The sequence below is a fragment of the Hemitrygon akajei genome, chromosome 28 (genome assembly GCF_048418815.1).
Source record: "Hemitrygon akajei chromosome 28, sHemAka1.3, whole genome shotgun sequence".
Lineage (NCBI taxonomy): Eukaryota > Metazoa > Chordata > Chondrichthyes > Myliobatiformes > Dasyatidae > Hemitrygon > Hemitrygon akajei.
In genome coordinates this window covers 45,492,404-45,520,359 of record NC_133151.1, presented here as the reverse complement: position 1 = coordinate 45,520,359, position 27,956 = coordinate 45,492,404, and the positions used below count along the sequence as shown (strand labels likewise).

The window sequence follows — 27,956 nt, the reverse complement described above, 5'->3', positions numbered from 1 at the left end:
CCCGGGTGGGCCGGTCAGTGGTGACCCCGTGTCCCCGGGTGGGTCGGTCAGTGGTGACCCCGTGTCCCGGGTGGGCCGGTGTGGTGACCCCGTGTCCCCGGGTGGTCGGTGGTGGTGACCCCGTGTCCCCGGGTGGGTCGGTGTGGTGACCCCGTGTCCCCGGGTGGGTCGGTGTGGTGACCCCGTGTCCCCGTGTGGGCCGGTCAGTGGTGACCCCGTGTCCCCGGGTGGGCCGGTGTGGTGACCCCGTGTCCCCGGGTGGCCGGTCAGTGGTGACCCCGTGTCCCCGGGTGGGCCGGTCAGTGGTGACCCCGTGTCCCCGGGTGGGTCGGTCAGTGGTGACCCCGTGTCCCCGGGTGGGTCGGTGTGGTGTCCCCGGGTGGGTCGGTGTGGTGTCCCCGGGTGGGCCGGTCAGTGGTGACCCCGTGTCCCCAGGGTGGGCCGGTCAGTGGTGTCCCCGTGTCGGTCAGTGGTGACCCCGTGTCCCCGGGTGGGCCGGTGTGGTGACCCCGTGTCCCCGGGTGGGCCGGTCAGTGGTGACCCCGTGTCCCCGGGTGGGCCGGTCAGTGGTGACCCCGTGTCCCCGGGTGGGCCGGTCAGTGGTGACCCCGTGTCCCCGGGTGGGTCGGTCAGTGGTGACCCCGTGTCCCCGGGTGGGCCGGTGTGGTGACCCCGTGTCCCCGGGTGGGTCGGTGTGGTGACCCCGTGTCCCCGGGTGGGTCGGTGTGGTGACCCCGTGTCCCCGTGTGGGCCGGTCAGTGGTGACCCCCGTGTCCCCGGGTGGGCCGGTGTGGTGACCCCGTGTCCCCGGGTGGGCCGGTCAGTGGTGACCCCGTGTCCCCGGGTGGGTCGGTGTGGTGACCCCGTGTCCCCGGGTGGGTCGGTCAGTGGTGACCCCGTGTCCCCGGGTGGGTCGGTGTGGTGACCCCGTGTCCCCGGGTGGGTCGGTCAGTGTGACCCCGTGTCCCCGGGTGGGTCGGTCAGTGGTGACCCCGTGTCCCCGGGTGGGCCGGTGTGACCCCGTGTCCCCGGGTGGGCCGGTCAGTGGTGACCCCGTGTCCCGGGTGGGCCGGTCAGTGGTGACCCCGTGTCCCCGGGTGGGTCGGTCAGTGGTGACCCCGTGTCCCCGGGTGGGTCGGTGTGGTGTCCCCGGGTGGGTCGGTGTGGTGTCCCCGGGTGGGCCGGTCAGTGGTGACCCCGTGTCCCCGGGTGGGCCGGTCAGTGGTGACCCCGTGTCCCCGAGTGGGCCGGTGTGGTGACCCCGTGTCCCCGGGTGGGCCGGTGTGGTGACCCCGTGTCCCCGGGTCGGCCGGTGTGCTCCCCGTTTTCTCGGTTCGCATCAGCGCCGCCGGGGTCCTGTCCCGCTCCGAGCCTCAGTAGCGCGACTGGCGGCACATGTCACAGCGGCAGCTCCGGGCCGTGAAGATCTCCAGCTCCTCCGTCCTCTCGCCGCAGGACAGGCTCACCCGCACCTGGGGAGCGAGAAGCGAGACCGGGCCGTGAGACGGAATGGGGCAGGTGACCGGAGAGAGGGTGTTCGGGGGAGGAAGTGTGGAGAACCCGAGTTACGAGGAAAGATTGGGAGGGGGTTTGATGGAGGGATACAGAATTCCGAGGGGTACAGACAGGGTAAATGATGCAAGCAGGCCGAGGTTGGGTGGGACTATAACCACAGGTCGTGGGTTAAGGGTGGAAGGTGAGAAGTGTAATTGGGTGGGGGGGGGCTTCACTCAGAGGGTGGGGGGGGTGTAGAACGAGCTGCCAGGGTAAGTGGTTTCACCGTTTAAGGAGTTTGGAGAGGTACGTGGATGGTAGCGATGTGGCGGGATGGGAGGAGGCAGTTTAAATTCGGCATGGACTAGATGGGCCGAAGGGCTTGTTTCTGTGCAGACTCCGAGGGATGAAAGAAGAGGTGGGGGGTGGGGTGATTTGTCTCGTCTACCTGACCGGTGACCATCTCAGTGCGTGATGGAGCAGAAGTGACGATGTCTGTTCCTGACGAGGTGTGGGGACAGAGTGAGGGGGTCTGCCTGGTCGTGGAGGCGTCAGCGAGGGAGTTTCCCCTGGGGTCTCACCGCCCTCGATCGTGGGAGCAGGTCCTGGTTAAGCGAGGCAGGCTTGGTAACGGAGGGGGTCACCCCGAACTGGGCCGGGTCGTTCACAGGGACACACACAGAACGCTGGAGGAACTCGGCAGGGGCCGCGTTTCAAACCGAGCCCCTTCGGCAGGACCGGGTGGGAAAAGCGATGAGTGGATTTAGGGATGAGGAACACAAGAGGTCGGGAGGGTGAGTGATGAAGTAAAGAGCTGGGAAGTTGATACCCGGCTGGAGAGTGGGGAGGCGAATCAGGAAGAGATCCAGAAAGGGGGAAGAGGGAAAAGGAGATGAATGGTGAAGGGGTGCATTACTGGACAGACTTTATCGATCCCGGGGGAATTGGGCTTCGTTACAGCCGCAACAACCAAGAATAGTGTAGAAATATAGCAATATAAACCATAAATAATTCAATAAATCATGCCAAGTGGAAATTAGACCAAGACCGGCCTGTTGGCTCAGGGTGTCTGACACTCCGAGGGAGCAGCTGTAAAGTTTGATGGCCACGGGTAGGAATGACTTCCTATGACGCTCAGTGTTGGAGAAAGGTGAGGGAGGGCCTGCCCAGGGATGAGGGGAGATAGGGAGGGAGGTCGCGCTCAGAGATGAGGGAGGGGGAGGGAGGTCGCGTCCAGGGAAAGGGGACAGAGGGAGCGAGTGAGGGAGCACCCAGAGAAAGGTGAGGGAGGGCCTGCCCAGGGATGAGGGGAGATAGGGAGGGAGGGGGAGGGAGGTCGCGTCCAGGGAAAGGGGACAGAGGGAGCGAGTGAGGGAGCACCCAGAGAAAGGGGAGGGATGGTCTGCCCAGTCTGCCCAGGGATGAGGGGAGATAGGGAGGGAGGTCGCGCTCAGAGATGAGGGAGGTCGCGTCCAGGGAAAGGGGACAGAGGGAGCGAGTGAGGGAGCACCCAGAGAAAGGTGAGGGAGGGCCTGCCCAGGGATGAGGGGAGATAGGGAGGGAGGTCGCGCTCAGAGATGAGGGAGGGGGAGGGAGGTCGCGCTCAGAGATGAGGGAGGGGGAGGGAGGTCGCGTCCAGGGAAAGGGGACAGAGGGAGCGAGTGAGGGAGCACCCAGAGAAAGGGGAGGGATGGTCTGCCCAGGGCAACAGGAGGTCGCGCTCAGGAAGGACGTACCCAGAGATAGGGGAGGGAGGGAGGGAGGAAGGGCGCGTCCCCCAGGTAAAGAGGAGGGTCGGAAGGCGCGCCCAGAGAGTGAGGGAAGGAGGACGGGCGGAAGGGAGGAGGGGAGGGCAGGCGAGGACCACGCACCTTCTCCAGCCGGCCGATAGTACAGCACTGAGAGACCGAGGTGGTGATGTGCCTGAACCCGCTGGCCCGGAGCACCGAGAACTTGGAGGGGAAGGCGCTGGACTCGCAGTGACCCACACACGCGTGGCTGGCGTGTCTCCCGCGGCAGCTGCCCGGCCCGTCGCTCCGGATGGTCACGTTAAACGCTGCGGCAGAGACCAGAGGCTCGGTGGTAGATCCGCCCTCCACCCCCGGTTCCCTCCCCTCTCTGCATCTCTCTTCCCTTCCATCCCTCCGTTCCTGGTCCGCGGACACCTTCCCTCGCTGCTCCCTCTCTCCCGTTCCCCTCTCCACCTTTCCTTTCACTCCATTCCCTCTCTTACCTCCTCCCCTCTCCACCACTCTCCCCACTCACCTCTCTCCCGTTCCCCTCTCCACCTTTCCTTTCACTCCATTCCCTCTCTTACCTCCTCCCCTCTCCACCACTCTCCCCACTCACCTCTCTCCCGTTCCCCTCTCCACCTTTCCTTTCACTCCATTCCCTCTCTTCCCTCCTCCCCTCTCCACCACTCTCCCCGCTCACCTCTCTCCCGTTCCCCTCTCCACCTTTCCTTTCACTCCATTCCCTCTCTTACCTCCTCCCCTCTCCACCACTCTCCCCGCTCACCTCTCTCCCGTTCCCCCTCCACCTTTCCTTTCACTCCATTCCCTCTTCCCTCCTCCCCTCTCCACCACTCTCCCCGCTCACCTCTCTCCCGTTCCCCCTCCACCTTTCCTTTCACTCCATTCCCTCTTCCCTCCTCCCCTCTCCACCACTCTCCCCGCTCACCTCTCTCCCGTTCCCCCTCCACCTTTCCTTTCACTCCATTCCCTCTTCCCTCCTCCCCTCTCCACCACTCTCCCCGCTCACCTCTCTCCCGTTCCCCTCTCCACCTTTCCTTTCACTCCATTCCCTCTCTTCCCTCCTCCCCTCTCCACCGCCCTCCCCACTCACCTCTCTCTCTACCCCCTCTAACCGTGCCCTCACCGGCCCCACTGATCGGACACTCACGGTAGAGCCGACAGCCGGCTGCGGGCTCCGGGCTCTGGGCGAAGGAACCGATAACGAGTCCAGTGAGGAAGAAAAGCCGAATTCCAGACATCACGGGCGTCCAGTGAAAGCCTGGGGAGGGCCGGGGAGAGAATAAACAACCGAGACACACAGACACATTGAGAATAAACACCCGAGACACAGGCGCATTGAGAATAAACACCCGAGACACAGACACATTGAGAATAAACACCCGAGACACAGGCGCATTGAGAATAAACACCTGAGACACACAGACACATTGAGAATAAACACCCGAGACACAGACACATTGAGAATAAACACCCGAGACACAGGCACATTGAGAATAAGCACCCGAGACACACAGACACATTGGGAATAAACACCCGAGACACACAGACACATTGAGAATAAACACCTGAGACACAGGCACATTGAGAATAAACACCCGAGACACAGTCTCATTGAGAATAAACACCCGAGACACACAGACGCATTGAGAATAAACACCCGAGACACAGGCACATTGAGAATAAACACCCGAGACACACAGACACATTGAGAATAAACACCCGAGACACAGACACATTGAGAATAAACACCCGAGACACAGGCACATTGAGAATAAACACCCGAGACACACAGACACATTGAGAATAAACACCCGAGACACAGACACATTGAGAATAAACACCCGAGACACAGGCACATTGAGAAAAAACACCCGAGACACAGACACATTGAGAGTAAACACCCGAGACACAGGCACATTGAGAATAAACACCCGAGACACAGACACATTGAGAATAAACACCCGAGACACAGGCACATTGAGAATAAACACCCGAGACACACAGACGCATTGAGAATAAACACCCGAGACACAGGCACATTGAGAATAAACACCCGAGACACAGGCACATTGAGAATAAACACCCGAGACACACAGACACATTGAGAATAAACACCCGAGACACAGGCACATTGAGAATAAACACCCGAGACACAGACACATTGAGAATAAACACCCGAGACACAGGCACATTGAGAATAAACACCCGAGACACAGACTCATTGAGAATAAACACCCGAGACACACAGACGCATTGAGAATAAACACCCGAGACACAGGCACATTGAGAATAAACACCCGAGACACACAGACACATTGAGAATAAACACCCGAGACACAGGCACATTGAGAATAAACACCTGAGACACACAGACACATTGAGAATAAACACCCGAGACACAGACACATTGAGAATAAACACCTGAGACACACAGACACATTGAGAATAAACACCCGAGACACAGACACATTGAGAATAAACACCCGAGACACAGGCGCATTGAGAGTAAACACCCGGCACACAGGCACATTGAGAATAAACACCCGAGACACACAGACACATTGAGAATAAACACCCGAGACACAGGCACATTGAGAATAAACACCCGAGACACAGGCACATTGAGAATAAACACCTGAGACACACAGACACATTGAGAATAAACACCCGAGACACAGGCACATTGAGAATAAACACCTGAGACACACAGACACATTGAGAATAAACACCCGAGACACACAGACACATTGAGAATAAACACCCGAGACACAGGCACATTGAGAATAAACACCTGAGACACACAGGCACATTGAGAATAAACACCCGAGACACACAGACACATTGAGAATAAACACCCGAGACACAGGCACATTGAGAATAAACACCCGAGACACAGGCACATTGAGAATAAACACCTGAGACACACAGACACATTGAGAATAAACACCCGAGACACAGGCACATTGAGAATAAACACCTGAGACACACAGACACATTGAGAATAAACACCCGAGACACAGGCACATTGAGAATAAACACCTGAGACACACAGACACATTGAGAATAAACACCCGAGACACAGACACATTGAGAATAAACACCCGAGACACAGGCACATTGAGAATAAACACCCGAGACACAGACACATTGAGAATAAACACCTGAGACACACAGACACATTGAGAATAAACACCCGAGACACAGACACATTGAGAATAAACACCCGAGACACAGGCACATTGAGAATAAACACCCGAGACATAGACACATTGAGAATAAACACCCGGCACACAGGCACATTGAGAATAAACACCCGGCACACAGACACATTGAGAGTAAACACCCGAGACACAGGCGCATTGAGAGTAAACACCCGGCACACAGGCACATTGAGAATAAACACCCGAGACACACAGACACATTGAGAATAAACACCCGAGACACAGGCACATTGAGAATAAACACCCGGCACACAGGCACATTGAGAATAAACACCCGAGACACAGACTCATTGAGAATAAACACCCGAGACACACAGACACATTGAGAGTAAACACCCGAGACACAGGCACATTGAGAATAAACACCCGAGACACAGACACATTGAGAATAAACACCCGGCACACGGACACATTGAGAGTAAACACCCGGCACACAGGCAGATTGAGAATAAACACCCGAGACACACAGACGCATTGAGAATAAACACCCGAGACACAGGCAGATTGAGAATAAACACCCGAGACACACAGACACATTGAGAATAAACACCCGAGACACAGGCAGATTGAGAATAAACACCCGAGACACACAGACACATTGAGAGTAAACACCCGAGACACAGGCACATTGAGAATAAACACCCGAGACACAGGCAGATTGAGAATAAACACCCGAGACACACAGACACATTGAGAATAAACACCCGAGACACAGACACATTGAGAGTAAAAACCCGAGACACAGGCACATTGAGAATAAACACCCGAGACACAGACACATTGAGAATAAACACCCGACACACAGGCAGATTGAGAATAAACACCCGAAACACAGACACATTGAGAATAAACACCCGAGACACAGACACATTGAGAATAAACACCCGAGACACAGACACATTGAGAATAAACACCCGAGACACAGGCGCATTGAGAATAAACACCCGAGACACAGACACATTGAGAATAAACACCCGAGACACAGGCGCATTGAGAATAAACACCCGAGACACACAGACGCATTGAGAATAAACACCCGAGACACAGGCACATTGAGAATAAACACCCAAGACACAGGCACATTGAGAATATACACCCGAGACACAGACACATTGAGAATAAACACCCGACACACAGGCAGATTGAGAATAAACACCCAAAACACAGACACATTGAGAATAAACACCCGAGACACAGACACATTGAGAATAAACACCCGAGACACAGACACATTGAGAATAAACACCCGAAACACAGACACATTGAGAATAAACACCCGAGACACAGACACATTGAGAATAAACACCTGAGACACACAGACACATTGAGAATAAACACCCAAGACACAGACACATTGAGAATAAACACCCGAGACACAGACACATTGAGAATAAACACCCGAGACACAGACTCATTGAGAATAAACACCCGAGACACAGGCACATTGAGAATAAACACCCGAGACACACAGACACATTGAGAATAAACACCCGAGACACAGGCACATTGAGAATAAACACCCGAGACACAGACACATTGAGAATAAACACCCGAGACACAGGCGCATTGAGAATAAACACCCGAGACACAGGCAGATTGAGAATAAACACCCGAGACACACAGACACATTGAGAATAAACACCCGAGACACACAGACACATTGAGAATAAACACCCGAGACACAGGCAGATTGAGAATAAACACCCGAGACACACAGACACATTGAGAATAAACACCCGAGACACACAGACACATTGAGAATAAACACCCGGCACACAGACACATTGAGAATAAACACCCGAGACACAGACACATTGAGAATAAACACCCGGCACACAGACACATTGAGAATAAACACCCGAGACACAGACACATTGAGAATAAACACCCGAGACACAGGCAGATTGAGAATAAACACCCGAGACACACAGACACATTGAGAATAAACACCCGAGACACACAGACACATTGAGAATAAACACCCGGCACACAGACACATTGAGAATAAACACCCGAGACACAGACACATTGAGAATAAACACCCGGCACACAGACACATTGAGAATAAACACCCGAGACACAGACACATTGAGAATAAACACCTGAGACACAGGCACATTGAGAATAAACACCCGGCACACAGACACATTGAGAATAAACACCCGAGACACAGACACATTGAGAATAAACACCCGGCACACAGACACATTGAGAATAAACACCCGAGACACAGACACATTGAGAATAAACACCCGGCACACAGACACATTGAGAATAAACACCCGAGACACAGACACATTGAGAATAAACACCTGAGACACAGACACATTGAGAATAAACACCCGGCACACAGACACATTGAGAATAAACACCCGAGACACAGACACATTGAGAATAAACACCCGGCACACAGACACATTGAGAATAAACACCCGAGACACAGACACATTGAGAATAAACACCCGGCACACAGACACATTGAGAATAAACACCGGAGACACAGGCACATTGAGAATAAACACCCGGCACACAGACACATTGAGAATAAACACCCGAGACACAGACACATTGAGAATAAACACCCGGCACACAGACACATTGAGAATAAACACCCGAGAGACAGGCGCATTGAGAATAAACACCCGAGACACAGCCACATTGAGAATAAACACCCGAGACACAGACACATTGAGAATAAACACCCGGCACACAGGCACATTGAGAATAAACACCCGAGACACAGACACATTGAGAATAAACACCCGGCACACAGGCGCATTGAGAATAAACACCCGGCACACAGACACATTGAGAATAAACACCTGGCACACAGACAGACAGACTGAGAACAAACACCCCGCACACACACACAGACAGACAGACACACAGACAGACACACAGACTGAGAACAAACACCCCGCACACACGTTGAATCTAATCACACTGGCGTCCGCAATAGAGAATCAGGAGAAGCGTCCTACCCCCGACCCGGACGGGAACCCAGAGCCAGGGTAAAGCGCCCCTCTGCACTGCGAGCTCCGGTTTAAGTGGATCAGGGTCGGGACACTCCCTGCGCCGCTCCTCCCAACCTGTCAGGTCTTGGTCCGCGGAATCCCAGCCACTCCGGGTTTGGGCGACTCCTGGATCACCGGCTGAAGTGTTCTGGGGCCGTTCAGGACAGTTCCAGCTTTTACACACCGGACAACGCGGCTGGGAGAGCCGACAGTAATGAAACAACGGCCCGGGGGACCAGGGAGGCTTTCGGGTTCGAGGGCTACCGGGCAGGGGTTTTAGAAAGTGCTGGAAACCATCAGCGGGTCTGTGAGAGAGAAGGAAGCAGTTCAGGGTTGAAACATTGTTTAGCTCTGGGAGAGATTAATATGCAGGTCGGCCCGGTTAGTGGACGCGATCGATTGCAGCTCCGCCGACTCGGGTTCAATTCGGTGAAGTTTCGTCCGGGTGCTCGGTGGCGTGGGTGGGATTGGGCAGTGCCAGCCGGTCGCGGCGGGAGGGCTACAGGGACAGGCCGGGCAAGGGGACCCTCTCTGACTGGGTGATGTACCGCTCAGCAGGTACACCTGCTGTTGGACACGTCCGGAGAGAAAGGAGGAGAAGTTGTGGAGCCGACACCCCCGGGACAGGTCTGAGGAACATACAGTGCCGATAGAAAGTGTTCACCACCCCGCCCAGGAAGTTTTCATGTTTTATTAGTTCTACAACATTGAATCACAGTGGATTTAATTTGGTTTTTCTGACACCCATCAACAGAAAATACTCCTTGGTGTCAAAGTGAAAACAAATTTCTCCAAAGTGATCTAAATTCATCGCAGTTATTAAACACATAACAATTGACTGCATAATTACTCACCCCGCCCAGGTCAATATGTAGTAGATGCACCTTTGGCAGCAATTACAGCCCTGAGTCTGTGTGGACAGGTCTCGATCAGCTTTGCACATCTGCAATTTTCCCCATTCTTCTTCACAAAACTGCTCACGCTCTGTCAGATTGCACGGGGATCGTGAGTGAACAGCCCGTTTCAAGTCCAGCCACAAATTCTCAATTGGATTGATGCCTGGACTCTGACTTGGCCGATCCAGGACATTAACTTTGTTGTTTCTAATCCATTCCTGTGTAGTTTTGGCTTTATACTTGGGGTCATTGTCTTGTGGGAAAACAAGTCGCAGTTCTCTTGCAGATTGCATCAGGTTTCCCTCCAGGATTTCCCTGTATTTTACTGCATTCGTTTTCCCCTCTACCTTCACAAGCCTTCCAGGGCCTGTTGCAGTGAAGCATCCCCACAGCGTGATGCAGCCACCACCATGCTTCACGGTAGGGGATGGTGTGTTTTTGATGATCTGCAGTGTTTGGCTTACACCAATGTTTATTCTGATGGCCAAAAAGCTCAATTTTGATTTCATCAGACCACAGAACCTTCTTCCAGCTGACTTCAGAGTCTCCCACACGCCTTCTGGAAAACTCCAGCCGAACTTCATGGGAGTTTTTTCTCAACAGTGGCTTTCTCTTTGCCACTCTCCCATTAAGCTGCGACTGGTGAATCACCCGGGCAACAGTTGTTGTATGCGCAGTCTCTCCCATCTCAGACACTGAAGCTTCTAACTCCTCCAGATTAGAAACATAGAAAACCTACAACACACTAAGGCCCTTTGGCCCACAAAGCTGTGCTGAACATGTCCTTACCTTAGAAATTACCTGGGGTTACCCATAGCCCTCTATTTTCCTAAGCTCCACGTACCTGTCCAGGAGCCTCTTAAAAGACCCTATCTTATCCGCTTCCACCACTGTTGCCGGCAGCCCGTTCCACGCACTCACCACTCTCTGTGTAAAATACTTACCCCTGACATAGGTTGATAGGTTTTTGATTAGTAAGAGCATGAAATGTTACAAGGAAAAGGCAGGAGACTGGGGTTGCTTCCTGCTCCCTTCCCCTTTTCCCAACCATGATTCCCCTCTCCCTGCCTCCTTCCCACTCTCAGTCCACAATAGAGACCCAAGACTTTAGCACAGTACTGTAGAGAGCTGCTAACTAATTTTTTTGGCACAGAGATTGTTAGGTAGGCAGAGTGGGCTGCCGGGGGGACAACTTTAAGACGGGCACGTGAACAAGCAGAGTCTGTAGGGATATGGACCTTTGTTCTACGATGAAATCCTGCAGGAAAATTCATCTCAGGGTGGTATATGGTGACAGATGGTTGAGTCGCTGGTGAGGAAGGCAAATGTGATGTTAGCATTCGTTTAGAGAGGACGAGAGATGTGATGCTGGTCAGACCTCACCTTGGAGTGTTGTGAGCAGATTTGCACCCCTGATCTGAGAGAGGAAGGTGCTTACACTGGAGACAGAGCAGAGGAGGTTCGTGTAAATAATTCCGGGAATGAAAGGTATCGTATGAGGAGCGTTTGATGGTTGTGAGTCTGCACTCGCTGGAATTTAGAAGAATGGGGGGGGGGGGGTGAATCTCGTTAAAATATTGAATGGAGTGGATGTGGAGAGGATAGTCACCAACAACATCCAAGAAGGAAATGGACATGGAGAAGCCCAGATGGGAACAAGAATCAAATCGGTTAGAGAACAATCAATAACAGATTCAAAAATTCAACAACTCAATCGAAAAGCTACCCTGGAGCGGACTGTGCGAGCGACCACATACCAGTCATTTGCAAAATGAAAATAAAGATGAGAAAATTAAGGAAACCAAAAAAGTCAGAGCCACTGGATTATCAAAACAATCCTGAAAACAGAGTACACAATCAAGGAGTAAAAACCGTTCTCAGTTGCTGCAGGACGAAGGAGGCAGATCTTCCTGGGACATACTGATGGCATCCATGGTTGAAGCTGCAAGAGAAACCATCCCACGAAAAGGGCGGAAGAGTAAGAGGGAATGGATAACTGAAGATAAAATACAATTGACGCAACAAAAACGACCATCAAACCCAGAGACAGCGAAGAAGACAAACCGATCGACAAGACAATAAAATGAAAATGCAGAGAAGCTAGACGATAGGTGCAGAAGTAGACCATTCGGCCCTTCGAGCCTGCACCGCCATTCTGAGATCATGTCTGATCAATTCCTGCCTTGTCCCCATATCCCTTGATTCTCCTATCCATAAGATATCTATCTAGCTCCTTCTTGAAAGCATCCAGAGAATTGGCCTCCACTACCTTCCGAGGCAAGTGCATTCCAGACCCCCACAACTCTCTGGGAGAAGAAGTTTTTCCTTAACTCTGTCCTAAATGACCTACCCCTTCTTCTCAAACCATGCCCTCTGGTACTGGCCTCTCCCAGCATCTGGAACATATTAGACAGATGGCTAACTGAGAAATGCTCAGAGACAGAAATGCTACGAACCCATAACTCTGGAACAAAGCTGAGGCACAGTAAGATTAAAGAACTAACAGGGAAATTACCTTGCTCAGCAAGTGGATGCGTCAAGGCAAAAGACGGCAACTTAATTATGAGCAAAGAGGGAATCCCAAACAGCTGGACAATTACATATAACAGAACTTTGTGGAGACCAAAGAGGAGAAAAACCAAACGTAAAGAAGAATCTTGAAGGACCTAACATTCTAGAATCAGAAGTTCGAGCAGCCGTAAATAAAACAAAACGTACCAGAGCAACTGGTCCAGCCAACTTTAAAATGATACTGGCCCTAGAAGATTTGGGAATAGAGAAAATAACAGAAATAGCAAATGAAACCTATGATCATGGGGAGATACCTGATAATTTGGGTAAATCCGTGTTCATCACAGTTCCAGAGAAAGAGGAAGCACCAGAATGTGAGTTACATCGTACAATAGGCCCGATGGGCCACGTGGCAGAAATTATTCCCAGAGTAATCCTGCTGAGAGCAGGACGCTGTATAAAACCGGAAATCAGTAAAGAATAATGCGGCTTTGGGGAAAACACTGGAACCAGAAATGCAATTCTCAGGCTACGGATGATCTGTGAACGAGCCATCTAGCTACAAAAAGACATCGACCTATGTTTCATCGACTATACAAAAGCTTTTGACTCTGTCAGAAACCAAGATCTCCTGGAAATGCTTCAAGATCTTGACATAGATGGGAAAGATATACTTTCTTAAGAAACTTTTACTGGGACCAGACAGCATCCATCAGCATAGACGGAGAAGGGAGTGAGTATGTGAATATCATGAGAGGAGTCAGGCAGGGTTGTGTCTTTTCACCCGACTTATTCAACCTGTATAGTGAAAATATCTTGAGAAGTATTGAAGACATCAAAGGACTCACAATTGGAGGCCATAATATAAATAACATCAGCTATGCTGATGACATCGTACTAATAGCCGACTCAGAAACAAAACTTCAAGAATTACTCACTACAGTGGCAGCAGAAAGTAATCGCAGACGCCTCTCAATCAACGCCAAGGAGACAGAAAGCACGGTCACCTCCCGAAAGAGAAACATCTCACAATATGTGATCAAGGTCGGAAATACAAACATCAAACAAGTCAACAAATTCAGCTATCTTGGCAGCCAAATAATAAGTGACGACAGGTGTGACACAGATATCAAATACAGAATAGCCATGGTGAAAGAAGCTTTCCAGAAGATGAAGACCATATTAACAGACAGAAAGATGAGCATGTACACTAAAAAAAGAATACTCAGTGCTACGTTTATTCTATCCTGACTTATGGAAGTGAATGCTGGACCATTTCCACAGCAATGGAAAGGAGACCAGAAGCAGCTGAATTGTGGTTCTACAGGAGAATATTAAAAATATCATGGACCACACACACAACAGATGAAGAAGTTCTCAGAGGAGCCCAAGCAGTTAGATCACTCATACCGACGATAAGAGAAAGACAACTCAGATTCCTAGGACACATCATGTGGAAAGATGAACTAGAAAACCTGACACTCTCTGGGAAAATCGAGTGGAGCAAACCTACAGGAAGATCTCGGCTTATGTACCATCAAAAGCCCAGCCGGGAGGATACACATTGCAGAAATGGAAGTCATCCAAAGAACGAGGATTAGATCTGTATGGAAAACATGGTTACCAACGTCCACATCGGATATGGTACCTAGACAGAGAGACAGTGGACAGGATGCTTCCTATAGTGGGGGAGTCTAGGACCAGAGGACACTGATAGAGTGGATGTGGAGAGGATGTTTCCTATAGTGCGTGAGTCTAGGACCAGAGGACACAGATAGAGTGGATGTGGATAGGATGTTTCCTATAGTGGGGGAGTCTAGGACCAGAGGACACAGATAGAGTGGATGTGGAGAGAATGTTTCCTGTAGTGGGGGAGTCTAGGACCAGAGGGCACAGATAGACTGGATGTGAAGAGGATGTTTCCTATAGTGGGAGAGTCTGGGACTAGAGGACACAGATAGAGAGTGGATGTGGAGAGGATATTTCCTATAGTGGGGGAGTCTAGGACCAGAGGACACAGATAGAGTGGATGTGGAGAGGATGTTTCCTGTACTGGGGGAGTCTAGGACCAGAGGACACAGATAGAGTGGATGTGGAGAGGATGTTTCCTATAGTGGGGGAGTCTAGGACCAGAGGACACAGATAGAGTGGATGTGGAGAGGATGTTTCCTATAGTGGGGGAGTCTAGGACCAGAGGACACAGATAGAGTGGATGTGGAGAGGATGTTTTCTGTACTGGGGGAGTCTAGGACCAGAGGACACAGATAGAGTGGATGTGGAGAGGATGTTTCCTATAGTGGGGGAGTCTAGGACCAGAGGACACAGATAGAGTGGATGTGGAGAGGATGTTTCCTATAGTGGGGAGAACACGACTGGAGGACACAGATAGAGTGGATGTGGAGAGGATGTTACCTATAGTGGGGGAGTCTAGGACCAGAGGACACAGATAGAGTGGATGTGGAGAGGATGTTTCCTATAGTGGGGGAGTCTAGGACCAGAGGACACAGATAGAGTGGATGTGGAGAGGATGTTTCCTATAGTGGGGGACTCTAGGACCAGAGGACACAGACAGAGTGGATGTGGAGAGGATGTTTCCTACAGTGGGGCAGTCTGGGACCAGAGGACACAGATAGAGTGGATGTGGAGAGGATGTTTCCTATAGTGGGGGATTCTAGGACCAGAGGACACAGATAGAGTGGATGTGGAGAGGATGTTTCCTATAGTGGGGGACTCTAGGACCAGAGGACACAGACAGAGTGGATGTGGAGAGGATGTTTCCTACAGTGGGGCAGTCTGGGACCAGAGGACACAGATAGAGTGGATGTGGAGAGGATGTTTCCTATAGTGGGGCAGTCTGGGACCAGAGGACACAGATAGAGTGGATGTGGAGAGGATGTTTCCTATAGTGGGGGAGTCTAGGACCAGAGGATAGAGATAGAGTGGATGTGGAGAGGATGTTTCCTATAGTGGGGGAGTCAAGGACCAGAGGACACAGATAGAGTGGATGTGGAGAGGATGTTTCCTATAGTGGGGAGTCTAGGACCAGAGGACACAGATAGAGTGGATGTGGAGAGGATGTTTCCTATAGTGGGGGGAGTCTAGTACCAGAGGACACAGATAGAGTGGATGTGGAGAGGATGTTTCCTATAGTGGGGAGTCTAGGACCAGAGGACACAGATAGAGTGGATGTGGAGAGGATGTTTCCTATAGTGGGGGAGTCTAGGACCAGAGGACACAGATAGAGTGGATGTGGAGAGGATGTTTCCTATAGTGGGGGAGTCTAGGACCAGAGGACACAGATAGAGTGGATGTGGAGAGGATGTTTCCTATAGTGGGGAGTCTAGGACCAGAGGACACAGACAGAGTGGATGTGGAGAGGATGTTTCCTACAGTGGGGCAGTCTGGGACCAGAGGACACAGATAGAGTGGATGTGGAGAGGATGTTTCCTATAGTGGGGGAGTCTAGGACCAGAGGATAGAGATAGAGTGGATGTGGAGAGGATGTTTCCTATAGTGGGGGAGTCAAGGACCAGAGGACACAGATAGAGTGGATGTGGAGAGGATGTTTCCTATAGTGGGGGAGTCAAGGACCAGAGGACACAGATAGAGTGGATGTGGAGAGGATGTTTCCTATAGTGGGGGAGTCTAGGACCAGAGGACACAGATAGAGTGGATGTGGAGAGGATGTTTCCTATAGTGGGGGAGTCCAGGACCAGAGGACACAGATAGAGTGGATGTGGAGAGGATGTTTCCTATAGTGGGGGAGTCTGGGACCAGAGGACACAGATAGAGTGGATGTGGAGAGGATGTTTCCTATAGTGGGGGAGTCTAGGACCAGAGGACACAGATAGAGTGGATGTGGAGAGGATGTTTCCTATAGTGGGGGAGTCTAGGACCAGAGGGCACAGATAGAGTGGATGAGGAGAGGATGTTTCCTATAGTGGGGGAGTCTAGGACCAGAGGACACAGATAGAGTGGATGTGGAGAGGATGTTTCCTATCGTGGGGGAGTCTAGGACCAGAGGACACAGATAGAGTGGATGTGGAGAGGATGTTTCCTATAGTGGGGGAGTCTAGGACCAGAGGACACAGATAGAGTGGATGTGGAGAGGATGTTTCCTGTAGTGGGGGAGTCTAGGACCAGAGGACACAGATAGAGTGGATGTGGAGAGGATGTTTCCTGTAGTGGGGGAGTCTAGGACCAGAGGACATAGATAGAGTGGATGTGGAGGGGATGTTTCCTATAGTGGGGAGTCTAGGACCAGAGGACACAGATAGAGTGGATGTGGAGAGGATGTTTCCTATAGTGGGGGAGTCTAGGACCAGAAGACACAGATAGAGTGGATGTGGAGAGGATGTTTCCTATAGTGGGGGAGTCTAGGACCAGAGGGCACAGATAGAGTGGATGTGGAGAGGATGTTTCCTGTAGTGGGGGAGTCTGGGACCAGAGGACACAGATAGAGTGGATGTGGAGAGGATGTTTCCTATAGTGGGGGAGTCTAGGACCAGAGGACACAGATAGAGTGGATGTGGAGAGGATATTGACGATAGTGGGGGAGTCTAGGACCAGAGGACACAGATAGAGTGGATGTGGAGAGGATGTTTCCTATAGTGGGGGAGTCTAGGACCAGAGGGCACAGATAGAGTGGATGTGGAGAGGATGTTTCCTGTAGTGGGGGAGTCTGGGACCAGAGGACACAGATAGAGTGGATGTGGAGAGGATGTTTCCTATAGTGGGGGAGTCTAGGACCAGAGGACACAGATAGAGTGGATGTGGAGAGGATGTTTCCTATAGTGGGGGAGTCTAGGACCAGAGGACACAGATAGAGTGGATGTGGAGAGGATATTGACGATAGTGGGGGAGTCTAGGACCAGAGGACACAGATAGAGTGGATGTGGAGAGGATGTTTCCTATAGTGGGGGAGTCTAGGACCAGAGGACACAGATAGAGTGGATGTGGAGAGGATATTGACGATAGTGGGGGAGTCTAGGACCAGAGGACACAGATAGAGTGGATGTGGAGAGGATGTTTCCTATAGAGGGGGAGTCTAGGACCAGAGGACACAGATAGAGTGGATGTGGAGAGGATATTGACGATAGTGGGGGAGTCTAGGACCAGAGGACACAGATAGAGTGGATGTGGAGAGGATGTTTCCTATAGTGGGGGAGTCTAGGACCAGAGGACACAGATAGAGTGGATGTGGAGAGGATGTTGCCTATAGTGGGGGAGTCTAGGACCAGAGGACACAGATAGAGTGGATGTGGAGAGGATGTTCCCTATAGTGGGGGAGTCTAGGACCAGAGGACACAGATAGAGTGGTTGTGGAGAGGATGTTTCCTATAGTGGGGGAGTCTAGGACCAGAGGACACAGATAGAGTGGATGTGGAGAGGATGTTTCCTGTAGTGGGGGAGTCTAGGACCAGAGGACACCGATAGAGTGGATGTGGAGAGGATGTTCCCTACAGTGGGGGAGTCTAGGACCAGAGGACACAGATAGAGTGGATGTGGAGAGGATGTTTCCTATAGTGGGGGAGTCCAGGACCAGAGGACACAGATAGAGTGGATGTGGAGAGGATGTTTCCTATAGTGGGGGAGTCCGGGACCAGAGGACACAGATAGAGTGGATGTGGAGAGGATGTTTCCTATAGTGGGGGAGTCTAGGACCAGAGGACACAGATAGAGTGGATGTGGAGAGGATGTTTCCTGTAGTGGGGGAGTCTAGGACCAGAGGACATAGATAGAGTGGATGTGGAGGGGATGTTTCCTATAGTGGGGAGTCTAGGACCAGAGGACACAGATAGAGTGGATGTGGAGAGGATGTTTCCTATAGTGGGGGAGTCTAGGACCAGAGGACACAGATAGAGTGGATGTGGAGAGGATGTTTCCTATAGTGGGGGAGTCTAGGACCAGAGGGCACAGATAGAGTGGATGTGGAGAGGATGTTTCCTGTAGTGGGGGAGTCTGGGACCAGAGGACACAGATAGAGTGGATGTGGAGAGGATGTTTCCTATAGTGGGGGAGTCTAGGACCAGAGGACACAGATAGAGTGGATGTGGAGAGGATGTTTCCTATAGTGGGGGAGTCTAGGACCAGAGGACACAGATAGAGTGGATGTGGAGAGGATATTGACGATAGTGGGGGAGTCTAGGACCAGAGGACACAGATAGAGTGGATGTGGAGAGGATATTGACGATAGTGGGGGAGTCTAGGACCAGAGGACACAGATAGAGTGGATGTGGAGAGGATGTTTCCTATAGTGGGGGAGTCTAGGACCAGAGGACACAGATAGAGTGGATGTGGAGAGGATATTGACGATAGTGGGGGAGTCTAGGACCAGAGGACACAGATAGAGTGGATGTGGAGAGGATGTTTCCTATAGTGGGGGAGTCTAGGACCAGAGGACACAGATAGAGTGGATGTGGAGAGGATGTTGCCTATAGTGGGGGAGTCTAGGACCAGAGGACACAGATAGAGTGGATGTGGAGAGGATGTTCCCTATAGTGGGGGAGTCTAGGACCAGAGGACACAGATAGAGTGGTTGTGGAGAGGATGTTTCCTATAGTGGGGGAGTCTAGGACCAGAGGACACAGATAGAGTGGATGTGGAGAGGATGTTTCCTGTAGTGGGGGAGTCTAGGACCAGAGGACACAGATAGAGTGGATGTGGAGAGGATGTTGCCTATAGTGGGGAGTCTAGGACCAGAGGACACAGATAGAGTGGATGTGGAGAGGTTGTTTCCTACAGTGGGGGAGTCTAGGACCAGAGGACACAGATTGAGTGGATGTGGAGAGGATGTTTCCTATAGTGGGGGAGTCTAGGACCAGAGGACACAGATTGAGTGAATGTGGAGAGGATGTTTCCTATAGTGGGGGAGTCTGGGACCAGAGGACACAGATAGAGTGGATGTGGAGAGGATGTTTCCTATAGTGGGGGAGTCTAGGACCAGAGGACACAGATAGAGTGGATGTGGAGAGGATGTTTCCTATAGTGGAGGAGTCTAGGACCAGAGGACACAGATAGAGTGGATGTGGAGAGGATGTTTCATATAGTGGGGGAGTGTAGGACCAGAGGACACAGATAGAGTGGATGTGGAGAGGATGTTTCCTATAGTGGGGGAGTCTAGGACCAGAGGACACAGATAGAGTGGATGTGGAGAGGATGTTTCCTGTAGTGGGGGAGTCTAGGACCAGAGGACACAGATAGAGTGGATGTGGAGAGGATGTTGCCTATAGTGGGGAGTCTAGGACCAGAGGACACAGATAGAGTGGATGTGGAGAGGATGTTTCCTACAGTGGGGGAGTCTAGGACCAGAGGACACAGATTGAGTGGATGTGGAGAGGATGTTTCCTATAGTGGGGGAGTCTAGGACCAGAGGACACAGATTGAGTGAATGTGGAGAGGATGTTTCCTATAGTGGGGGAGTCTAGGACCAGAGGACACAGATAGAGTGGATGTGGAGAGGATGTTTCCTATAGTGGGGGAGTCTAGGACCAGAGGACACAGATAGAGTGGATGTGGAGAGGATGTTTCCTATAGTGGAGGAGTCTAGGACCAGAGGACACAGATAGAGTGGATGTGGAGAGGATGTTTCATATAGTGGGGGAGTGTAGGACCAGAGGACACAGATAGAGTGGATGTGGAGAGGATGTTTCCTATAGTGGGGGAGTCTAGGACCAGAGGACACAGATAGAGTGGTTGTGGAGAGGATGTTTCCTATAGTGGGGGAGTCTAGGACCAGAGGACACAGATTGAGTGGATGTGGAGAGGATGTTTCCTGTAGTGGGGGAGTCTAGGACCAGAGGACACCGATAGAGTGGATGTGGAGAGGATGTTCCCTACAGTGGGGGAGTCTAGGACCAGAGGACACAGATAGAGTGGATGTGGAGAGGATGTTTCCTATAGTGGGGGAGTCCAGGACCAGAGGACACAGATAGAGTGGATGTGGAGAGGATGTTTCCTATAGTGGGGGAGTCTGGGACCAGAGGACACAGATAGAGTGGATGTGGAGAGGATGTTTCCTATAGTGGGGGAGTCTGGGACCAGAGGACACAGATAGAGTGGATGTGGAGAGGATGTTTCCTATAGTGGAGGAGTCTAGGACCAGAGGACACAGATAGAGTGGATGTGGAGAGGATGTTTCATATAGTGGGGGAGTGTAGGACCAGAGGACACAGATAGAGTGGATGTGGAGAGGATGTTTCCTATAGTGGGGGAGTCTAGGACCAGAGGACACAGATAGAGTGGATGTGGAGAGGATGTTTCCTATAGTGCGGGAGTCTAGGACCAGAGGACACAGCCTCAGAGTAGAAGAACATCCATTTAGAACAGAGCTGAGGTGGAGTTTGTTTTGCCAGACGAGCCCGTTGCCATAGACAGTTGTGGAGGCCAGCTCACTGGGAGTATTTAAGGTGGAGGTTGACCGGTTCTTGATAGGTCAGGGCATGAAGGGATATGGGGAGAAGACAGAAGCATGGGGTTGAGAGGGAAAATGGATCAGCTGGGATGGAATGGCAGAGCAGACTTGATTCTGGACTAATTCTGTCCAATCTCTGATGGTCTTACATGTATTTTGGTAATAAATTTACTTTGAACTCTGATCCTGTGCAGGCAGGTGTGATTAACCAAATAACATATAACAATCACAGCACGGAAAGAGGCCATCTCGGCCCTTCTAATCCGAAGGGTAAACACTTACTCTCACCTAGTCCCACCGACCCGCACTCAGCCCATAACCCTCCATTCCTTTCCTGTCCATATACCTATCCAATTTTACTTTAAATGACAATATCAAACCTGCCTCTACCACTTCTCTGGAAGCTCGTTCCACACAGCTACCACTCTCTGAGTAAAGAAGTTCCCCCTCGTGTTACCCTTAAACTTTTGTCCCCTAACTCGCAACTCAGATTCTCAAATTAGATTAGCTTCACGGGCTGCACAAATATGATGGGCCGAAGGGTCTGCCTTGGTCCATGTTGATCAGCGGGAAAGCTGGGCTGACAGCTCCTTGCTGGAGGACTTTGCCAACTGTGGTGGTATTCATGGGAATCTTTGCTAATCCCCACCCAACAATCACGCCCGTGCCTGCTTACACAGGAACATAATCTTCAGTAAAGTTTAAAGAATCCTCGAACCCTTGGACTAGTTTTGGCGAGTCCCTGTTGAGCAATGGACTTGCACTGGATCATGATAATTCTTGTTTTGAGATTCCCCTCACACAATATCTGAGTGTCTTCTGAGAGAGGAGTAATGACAATCGGTTCCCCCACAAGGCCTTCTGTTGGGTTTATTACCAATCACTCCTCCTACCTGGAGTATACGTTACCTCTTGGGGGCACCAGGGTAGGGTAGCGGCGACAGCTCGGGGCAATCTGGAGTTCAGAGTTCAATCCCAGCAAGGAGTCTCTGCACGTGCTCAGTCCAAAGACGGACCGGGTGGGTGACTCGGTCATTATAATTAAGGTTAAATCGAAGGGTGGCCAGGCTCCAGGGGTCGGGAGGGCATACCCCGTGCTGTATCACTAGACAATAAATAATTTTTAAAAGCTACAGGTGTAAGACATCTCAAACAGAATATCTGAAGATTGAAGAACGTTGAAGATTAGTTTAGGTCTCACTTGTGGGGTGGTGGCTGAAACAAATGCATTAAAGGCATTTAATAAGCTCTATGTGGGTGGTAGAGAAGTGGAGGGTTATGCAGGAGGGAAGAATCTTTGATTTTGGAGCAGGTCGAAAGGCTGGTACAACATTGCGGGCCGAAGGGCCTGTACCGTGCTGTAATGTTCTACGTGCACAGCAATGACCAGCACAGGCCGAGGATTAGCCCGTCATTGTCACTATGCGTCCGGCACCAACATAGCACACCCGCAACTCACTAAGGACTGTGGGGAGAAACCAGGGCACGCGGAGGAAACGCCCGCGGTCACGGGGCGAACATACAGACGGTGGCGGGAATTGAACCCTGATCTCCCAATCGTAAAGCATTGCGCAAACTGCTATGCCAGGGTGCCAAGCAGAAACCCGAACAAAATAGCTAAAATAAACTTACTTCAGGTTATTATAACCAGGGGTGGTAACGGGGACGAGCTCCCACTACCTATTAGATCTCCCAACGGCGTGTGTCTCAAATCGCCTCTGGCAACCCAGTCCAGCTCTGGGTTTTGCGGGTGGCTTAGTTGCTAATCCCAGCGGAACCGTTTCCACTGACAGGAGAACGGGCAAAGGCAGGTCACTGGTGCCTCAAAACCAGACACTTCGGGCAGAGGGGGCTCATGAGCCTCGGCTGGCAGCTTATCCGGAAGGAAAGCTCTGATCTCAAACCCCAGCTGCCTTGCAACACTGACTGGTAACTCCTGCTACGCCAGTGACGCCAATCTGTATCGGTCTCTGCCGATCCTTTGGATTCATCAGACGGTGAGCTTGCTGCATGGGCAACAGTGTCTTCTCCATATTGTACTGCCCCGGACTACATATCTCGTAGACAGCTAGGATGCAACATCCAACGGTCAACCCCAACCAACGGAGGTCGTCACAGGGGAGGTGGCTGCCGAGCGTGTGACTCTGGGAGAGAGCCTGAGAGTCTCTTTAAAAATTAGTTTCCAGATTGGAACTGGGGATAACGAAAGAGTTTTGGGGTGTAGCTACAGTGGAAAAGAGAGGAAGAGAGCTGTGGTTTAGTTGGTCATTCCAGACTTCGTGGTGTGGGTCAGGATCCCATTGCAACCAAGGGGGAATTCTGTTACTGGGGAGGTTTGTCGAGTGACAGGGTTAGAGAAATGGGGAAGGGCCCATTCGAGGCCTTTTCCTACCCTGGAGCCAAATGTGGATCAGTGAGGTCTCTGCTGTCCTTGTGGAGTTTGCTTGTTCTCCCTGTGCTCCGTTTTCCTTTCACAAGTGGGATCGAAGGTTAACTTGCTCCTAGTTTGTAGGTGAGTGATCAAATCGTGTGGGGTTGGGGGGGAGGAGGTGTGGTTAATGTGACTGTGGGGAGGACAGAAAACTGGACATTGAATAGGTGGTTGATGATTGGCCTGAACTCGGAGGCCCCGTTTCCATTGCTCCATCCTGATTCTGTGGGAGGGTGATGGGGTGGAGTATGACTGTCTGGTGGATCCTCGTTCACGCCTGGGCACTTCAGTCCTCCAAAAATGCATCTCCCCACTTCTTTCCACCTGCTGTTTCTCTGTGCATCAGCCAATCCTCAATCGTGCTCGTCATCATCAATGGCCCAACAACAGCACGATCAACGACAGCAATTGCAAACTAGCTAATATCAATCCCAGAATTCTGAGGAATCCAGAAGAGCGACTGCTGAGGAGAAGAGGAGGCACGGGAAGGATCCTACTACCCAAGTTCCCGTGTCCCCACCGGTCCAGAGTCTGCAGATCCAGAATTGGCCTCTACAGTCACCGACCATCGTGCTGGTGCTCCTGAGGACCCTATTCCCCTCCTGATCTTCGCAAGCGAAGAACCAGCCCTCAATACCAATTCCATTCACATCCAGATTATTATTGTCTATAATCAACAGAGAGCCCTATCACCAATCCTTAAACCATAGGTTTCCAATCATAAAATCAATACTCTGCCTTCAGCATCTCCCTTCCATCACCAAAACCATTTCAGATCCAATTTGCTAGATTACCTGGATCACAAGGGCCTTTCAAGACGAGCCCCCCATGTGGGACTTTGTCAAAGGTAGTCACGTAGACTATGTTAACCACCGAGTCAATATGATTAAAGATCAATCTGATTAATCAAATGGAATCTTCCCTTACGATACTATTTTGACTATCCTAATCAATTCCAGCCTCTCCGAGCACAGGTTAATCCTATCCCTCAAAAGGTAGCCAAAAAATACCCTACCATGGGTATAACACTCACCAGTCTTTAATTCTATGGATTATTCTTGGGGCCCTTCTTGAACAAAGGTGTGCACTTGTCCTGTAGATATCTAGGACCTGGGACCAGTGAAGGTTGCTGTCCCATGTGCCTCCCAAAGAGATGGAAAGGTGGGGTATCAGGCTGTTGGGACGGTGAATTGAGGAGGAGGAGGAGGGGCAAGGAGGTGTTATAGAAGATTGGCTGACTGACAGAAAGCAAGGAATGGGAAGGACTAAAAGGACCTTTCCTGGTTGGCTGTCGGTGATTAGTGGTGTACCCTAGGGGTCAGTGTTAAACACTACTTTTCATGTTATATGTTAATGACCTGGGTGACAGAATTGATGGCAGGGGCAGGTAGTGTTGAGGAACAGAGAGTCTACGGAAGGACTTGGATAAAAGGTTGGGATAACTTAATTTTGTTTATTTAGAGATACAACACAGTAACAGGCCCTTCAGGCCCAAAAGGGCCTGTGCCACCCAAGTGACCCATTAACTTACTAACTCATGCATCTTTCAGATGTGGGAGGAAACGAGGGCCCCCAACGAAGACCCACACGGTCACAGGGAGAATGTACACGCTCCTTGATACACCATCAATAACTCTCGGAGACGGGAGGCAAACAATAGGCTTTTATTAGCTGCAAGAGACCACGATTAGTAGCAAGAGACCACCACAAAACATCTTGGAGACTGAGGGAGGAACAGTGCCTCCAATCGCCTTTATACAAGGGTCTGTGGGAGGAGCCACAGGAGCAGTCAGCAGAGGGGCATGTCCAGACAGGTATATGTACTTCACCACACTCCTTACAGACAGTGGTGGCAAATTAACCTGGGTTGGTACCTATGTTATTTTTTTTTGGTCTGTAGGGGCCAAGTATCTATTTCCTGTCCGTACTGCATTTTGTGGTCCAGTTATTACGGTAACAGCTTGGGATGTGGTAGAAGCAAATTACAGTTACACAATCACTCTTGCACTTAGCTGTTAGCCTGAGGGAGTGAGGCACGGGGAATGATGGTTTGTTAACCGCTTAAGTACACTAACTTCGCTGATTGGAACGCTAAGTTAGTTTGACTGCTAAATACACTTGGTATATATCTAGTTAGAATGCTTAGATTTGAATGCTATATCACTAATGTTAGCTTTTTATCGATACAGGTTCCTGATCAGCTTGCTCTCCGTATCGTCCTGCCCTGGCTTGTGTACAACTGGGATGCAACGGCCACGGTCGACCCTGACCGACGGAGGCCGCACAAACTGCAGGTGCCGGAAATTTAAAACAAGACCATAGAACTGCTGACGTCTGGACACACAAGCTGCAGGTGCTGGAAATTTAAAACAAGACCATAGAACTGCTGACGTCTGGACACACAAGCTGCAGGTGCTGGAAATTTAAAACAAGACCATAGAACTGCTGACGTCTGGACACACAAGCTGCAGGAGAAGCTCTATGGAGAGAGGAGTAAACCGTCGAGGGTTCAGGCCGAGGCCTTTTGCCAGGTCTGCGGCAGGGAGACAGAAAGGTCTCCGAGCGGGCGTGAAAGCTCTTCAAGCTGGAACATTGGTACTGTTTCTCTCCCCACAGAGGCTGCCTGACCTGCCGAGTGTCTTGGCATTGTCAGGGTTTGTCTTGCACTGACTGTGGCGAGAGAGACGCTGGCAACTGTCTCTCTGCGAGAGCCTGGGCAGTGCATTATTTCAGTGTGACCGGGTGGATTCCCAGGATGTGGACGTTCCCCACGTCTAGATACCCCTGTGAGGATAGTGTGAGGCACCTTGATCTGCTGAGGTATGGATAGAGGTCCGGGACATGGACCTGAAGACAATGAAAGGAGAGGGTCACATTTCCAGCTTGTGATTAAAAAAAATTAGCTTTATATCTCACACAGACATTGAAACATGCAGTGAAATGCATTGTTTGCTGTCAAACCAAATCAGCGAGGATCGAGTGGGGTGCATCATCTGCTACCAACACTCACAAACTCTAACCCATACGTGGGCAGAAACCGGATCATCACGAGGAAATCCATGCGGTCACGGGGAGAACGTACAAACTCCTTACAAACTCGGAGGAAGGCTGAAAAGCAGGACCTCCTGGGTGGTTATCTCTGGTTTGCTTCCAATTCCTCGGTGCTGGTGAGGGCAGGATCAGGGAGATAAGGGATCTGAATGTGTGGCTGAGTTGCTGGTGCAGGAAGCAGGGATTTAGATTCTTAGACCACTGGGGTCTGTTTTGGGGTAAGGATGAATTGTACAAAAGGGACGGGTTGCACCTTAACGGGGGGGGGGGGAGGAACCAGCATTCTGGTTTGCCACTGCTACATTGGTGTGTTTAAACTAATAAGTGGGGAGGGGGAGGAGACAAACTAGAAATATAAGGGTGGAGTTAAAGGGAAAGAGAGAATAAGAAAAGTTAAGAAAGACAACAGAATTGACGGGGCAGAAAGCTCAGGAAGGGATTGGAGAGTATGGCCAAGTGCAATAGGGACCGATGTGAGAGGTGAGGGGAGTAATGGATTAAAAGTATTATATATGAATGCACGAAGTATAAGAAATAAAGTAGATGAGCTTGAGGCTCAGTTGGAAATTGGCAAGTACGATGTTGTAGGAATAACAGAGACATGGCTGCAAGAGGACCAGGGCTGGGAAATAAATATTCAAGGTATACATCCTATCGAAAGGACAGACAGGTGGGCAGAGGGGGTGGGGTGGCTCTGCTGGTGAGGAATGAAATTCAGTCCCTTGTGAGGGGTGACATAGAATCAGGAGATGTGGAGTCAGTATGGATGGAACTGAGAAATTCTAAGGGTAGAAAGACCCTAATGGGAGTTATCCAAATAGTAGCCTGGATATAGGGTGTAAGTTGAATCAAGAGTTAAAATTGGCATGTCACAAAGGTAATGCTACGGTTGTTATGGGGGATTTCAACATGCAGGTAGACTGGGAAAATCAGGTTGGTACTGGATCTCAAGAAAGGGAGTTTGTGGAGTGCCTCTGAGATGGATTCTTAGAACAGCTTGTACTGGAGCCTACCAGGGAGAAGGCAATTCTAGATCTAGTGTTGTGTAATGAACCAGATTTGATAAGGGAACTCGAGGTAAAGGAGCCATTAGGAGGTGGTGACCATAATATGATAAGTTTTAACCTACAATTTGAGAGGGAGAAGGGAAAATCGGAAGTGTGAGTTGAAC

The 27,956-nt window shown here is 50.9% G+C and overlaps 1 protein-coding gene across 1 annotated transcript; it reads right to left on the bottom strand.

Annotated features, from left to right (window-relative positions):
- Positions 1 to 1,192: 1,192 nt before the first annotated feature.
- On the bottom strand, positions 1,193 to 22,339 carry LOC140717864 (uncharacterized). The gene is made up of 5 exons (XM_073031585.1): positions 22,213 to 22,339; positions 9,451 to 9,834; positions 4,396 to 4,506; positions 3,366 to 3,550; positions 1,193 to 1,472 (listed from the first exon to the last, which is right to left on the bottom strand). Exons 1-5 carry the CDS (start codon positions 22,337 to 22,339, stop codon positions 1,374 to 1,376), a joined length of 906 nt encoding a protein of 301 aa, XP_072887686.1. The 3' UTR covers positions 1,193 to 1,373.
- Between the last annotated feature and the right edge of the window lie 5,617 nt (positions 22,340 to 27,956).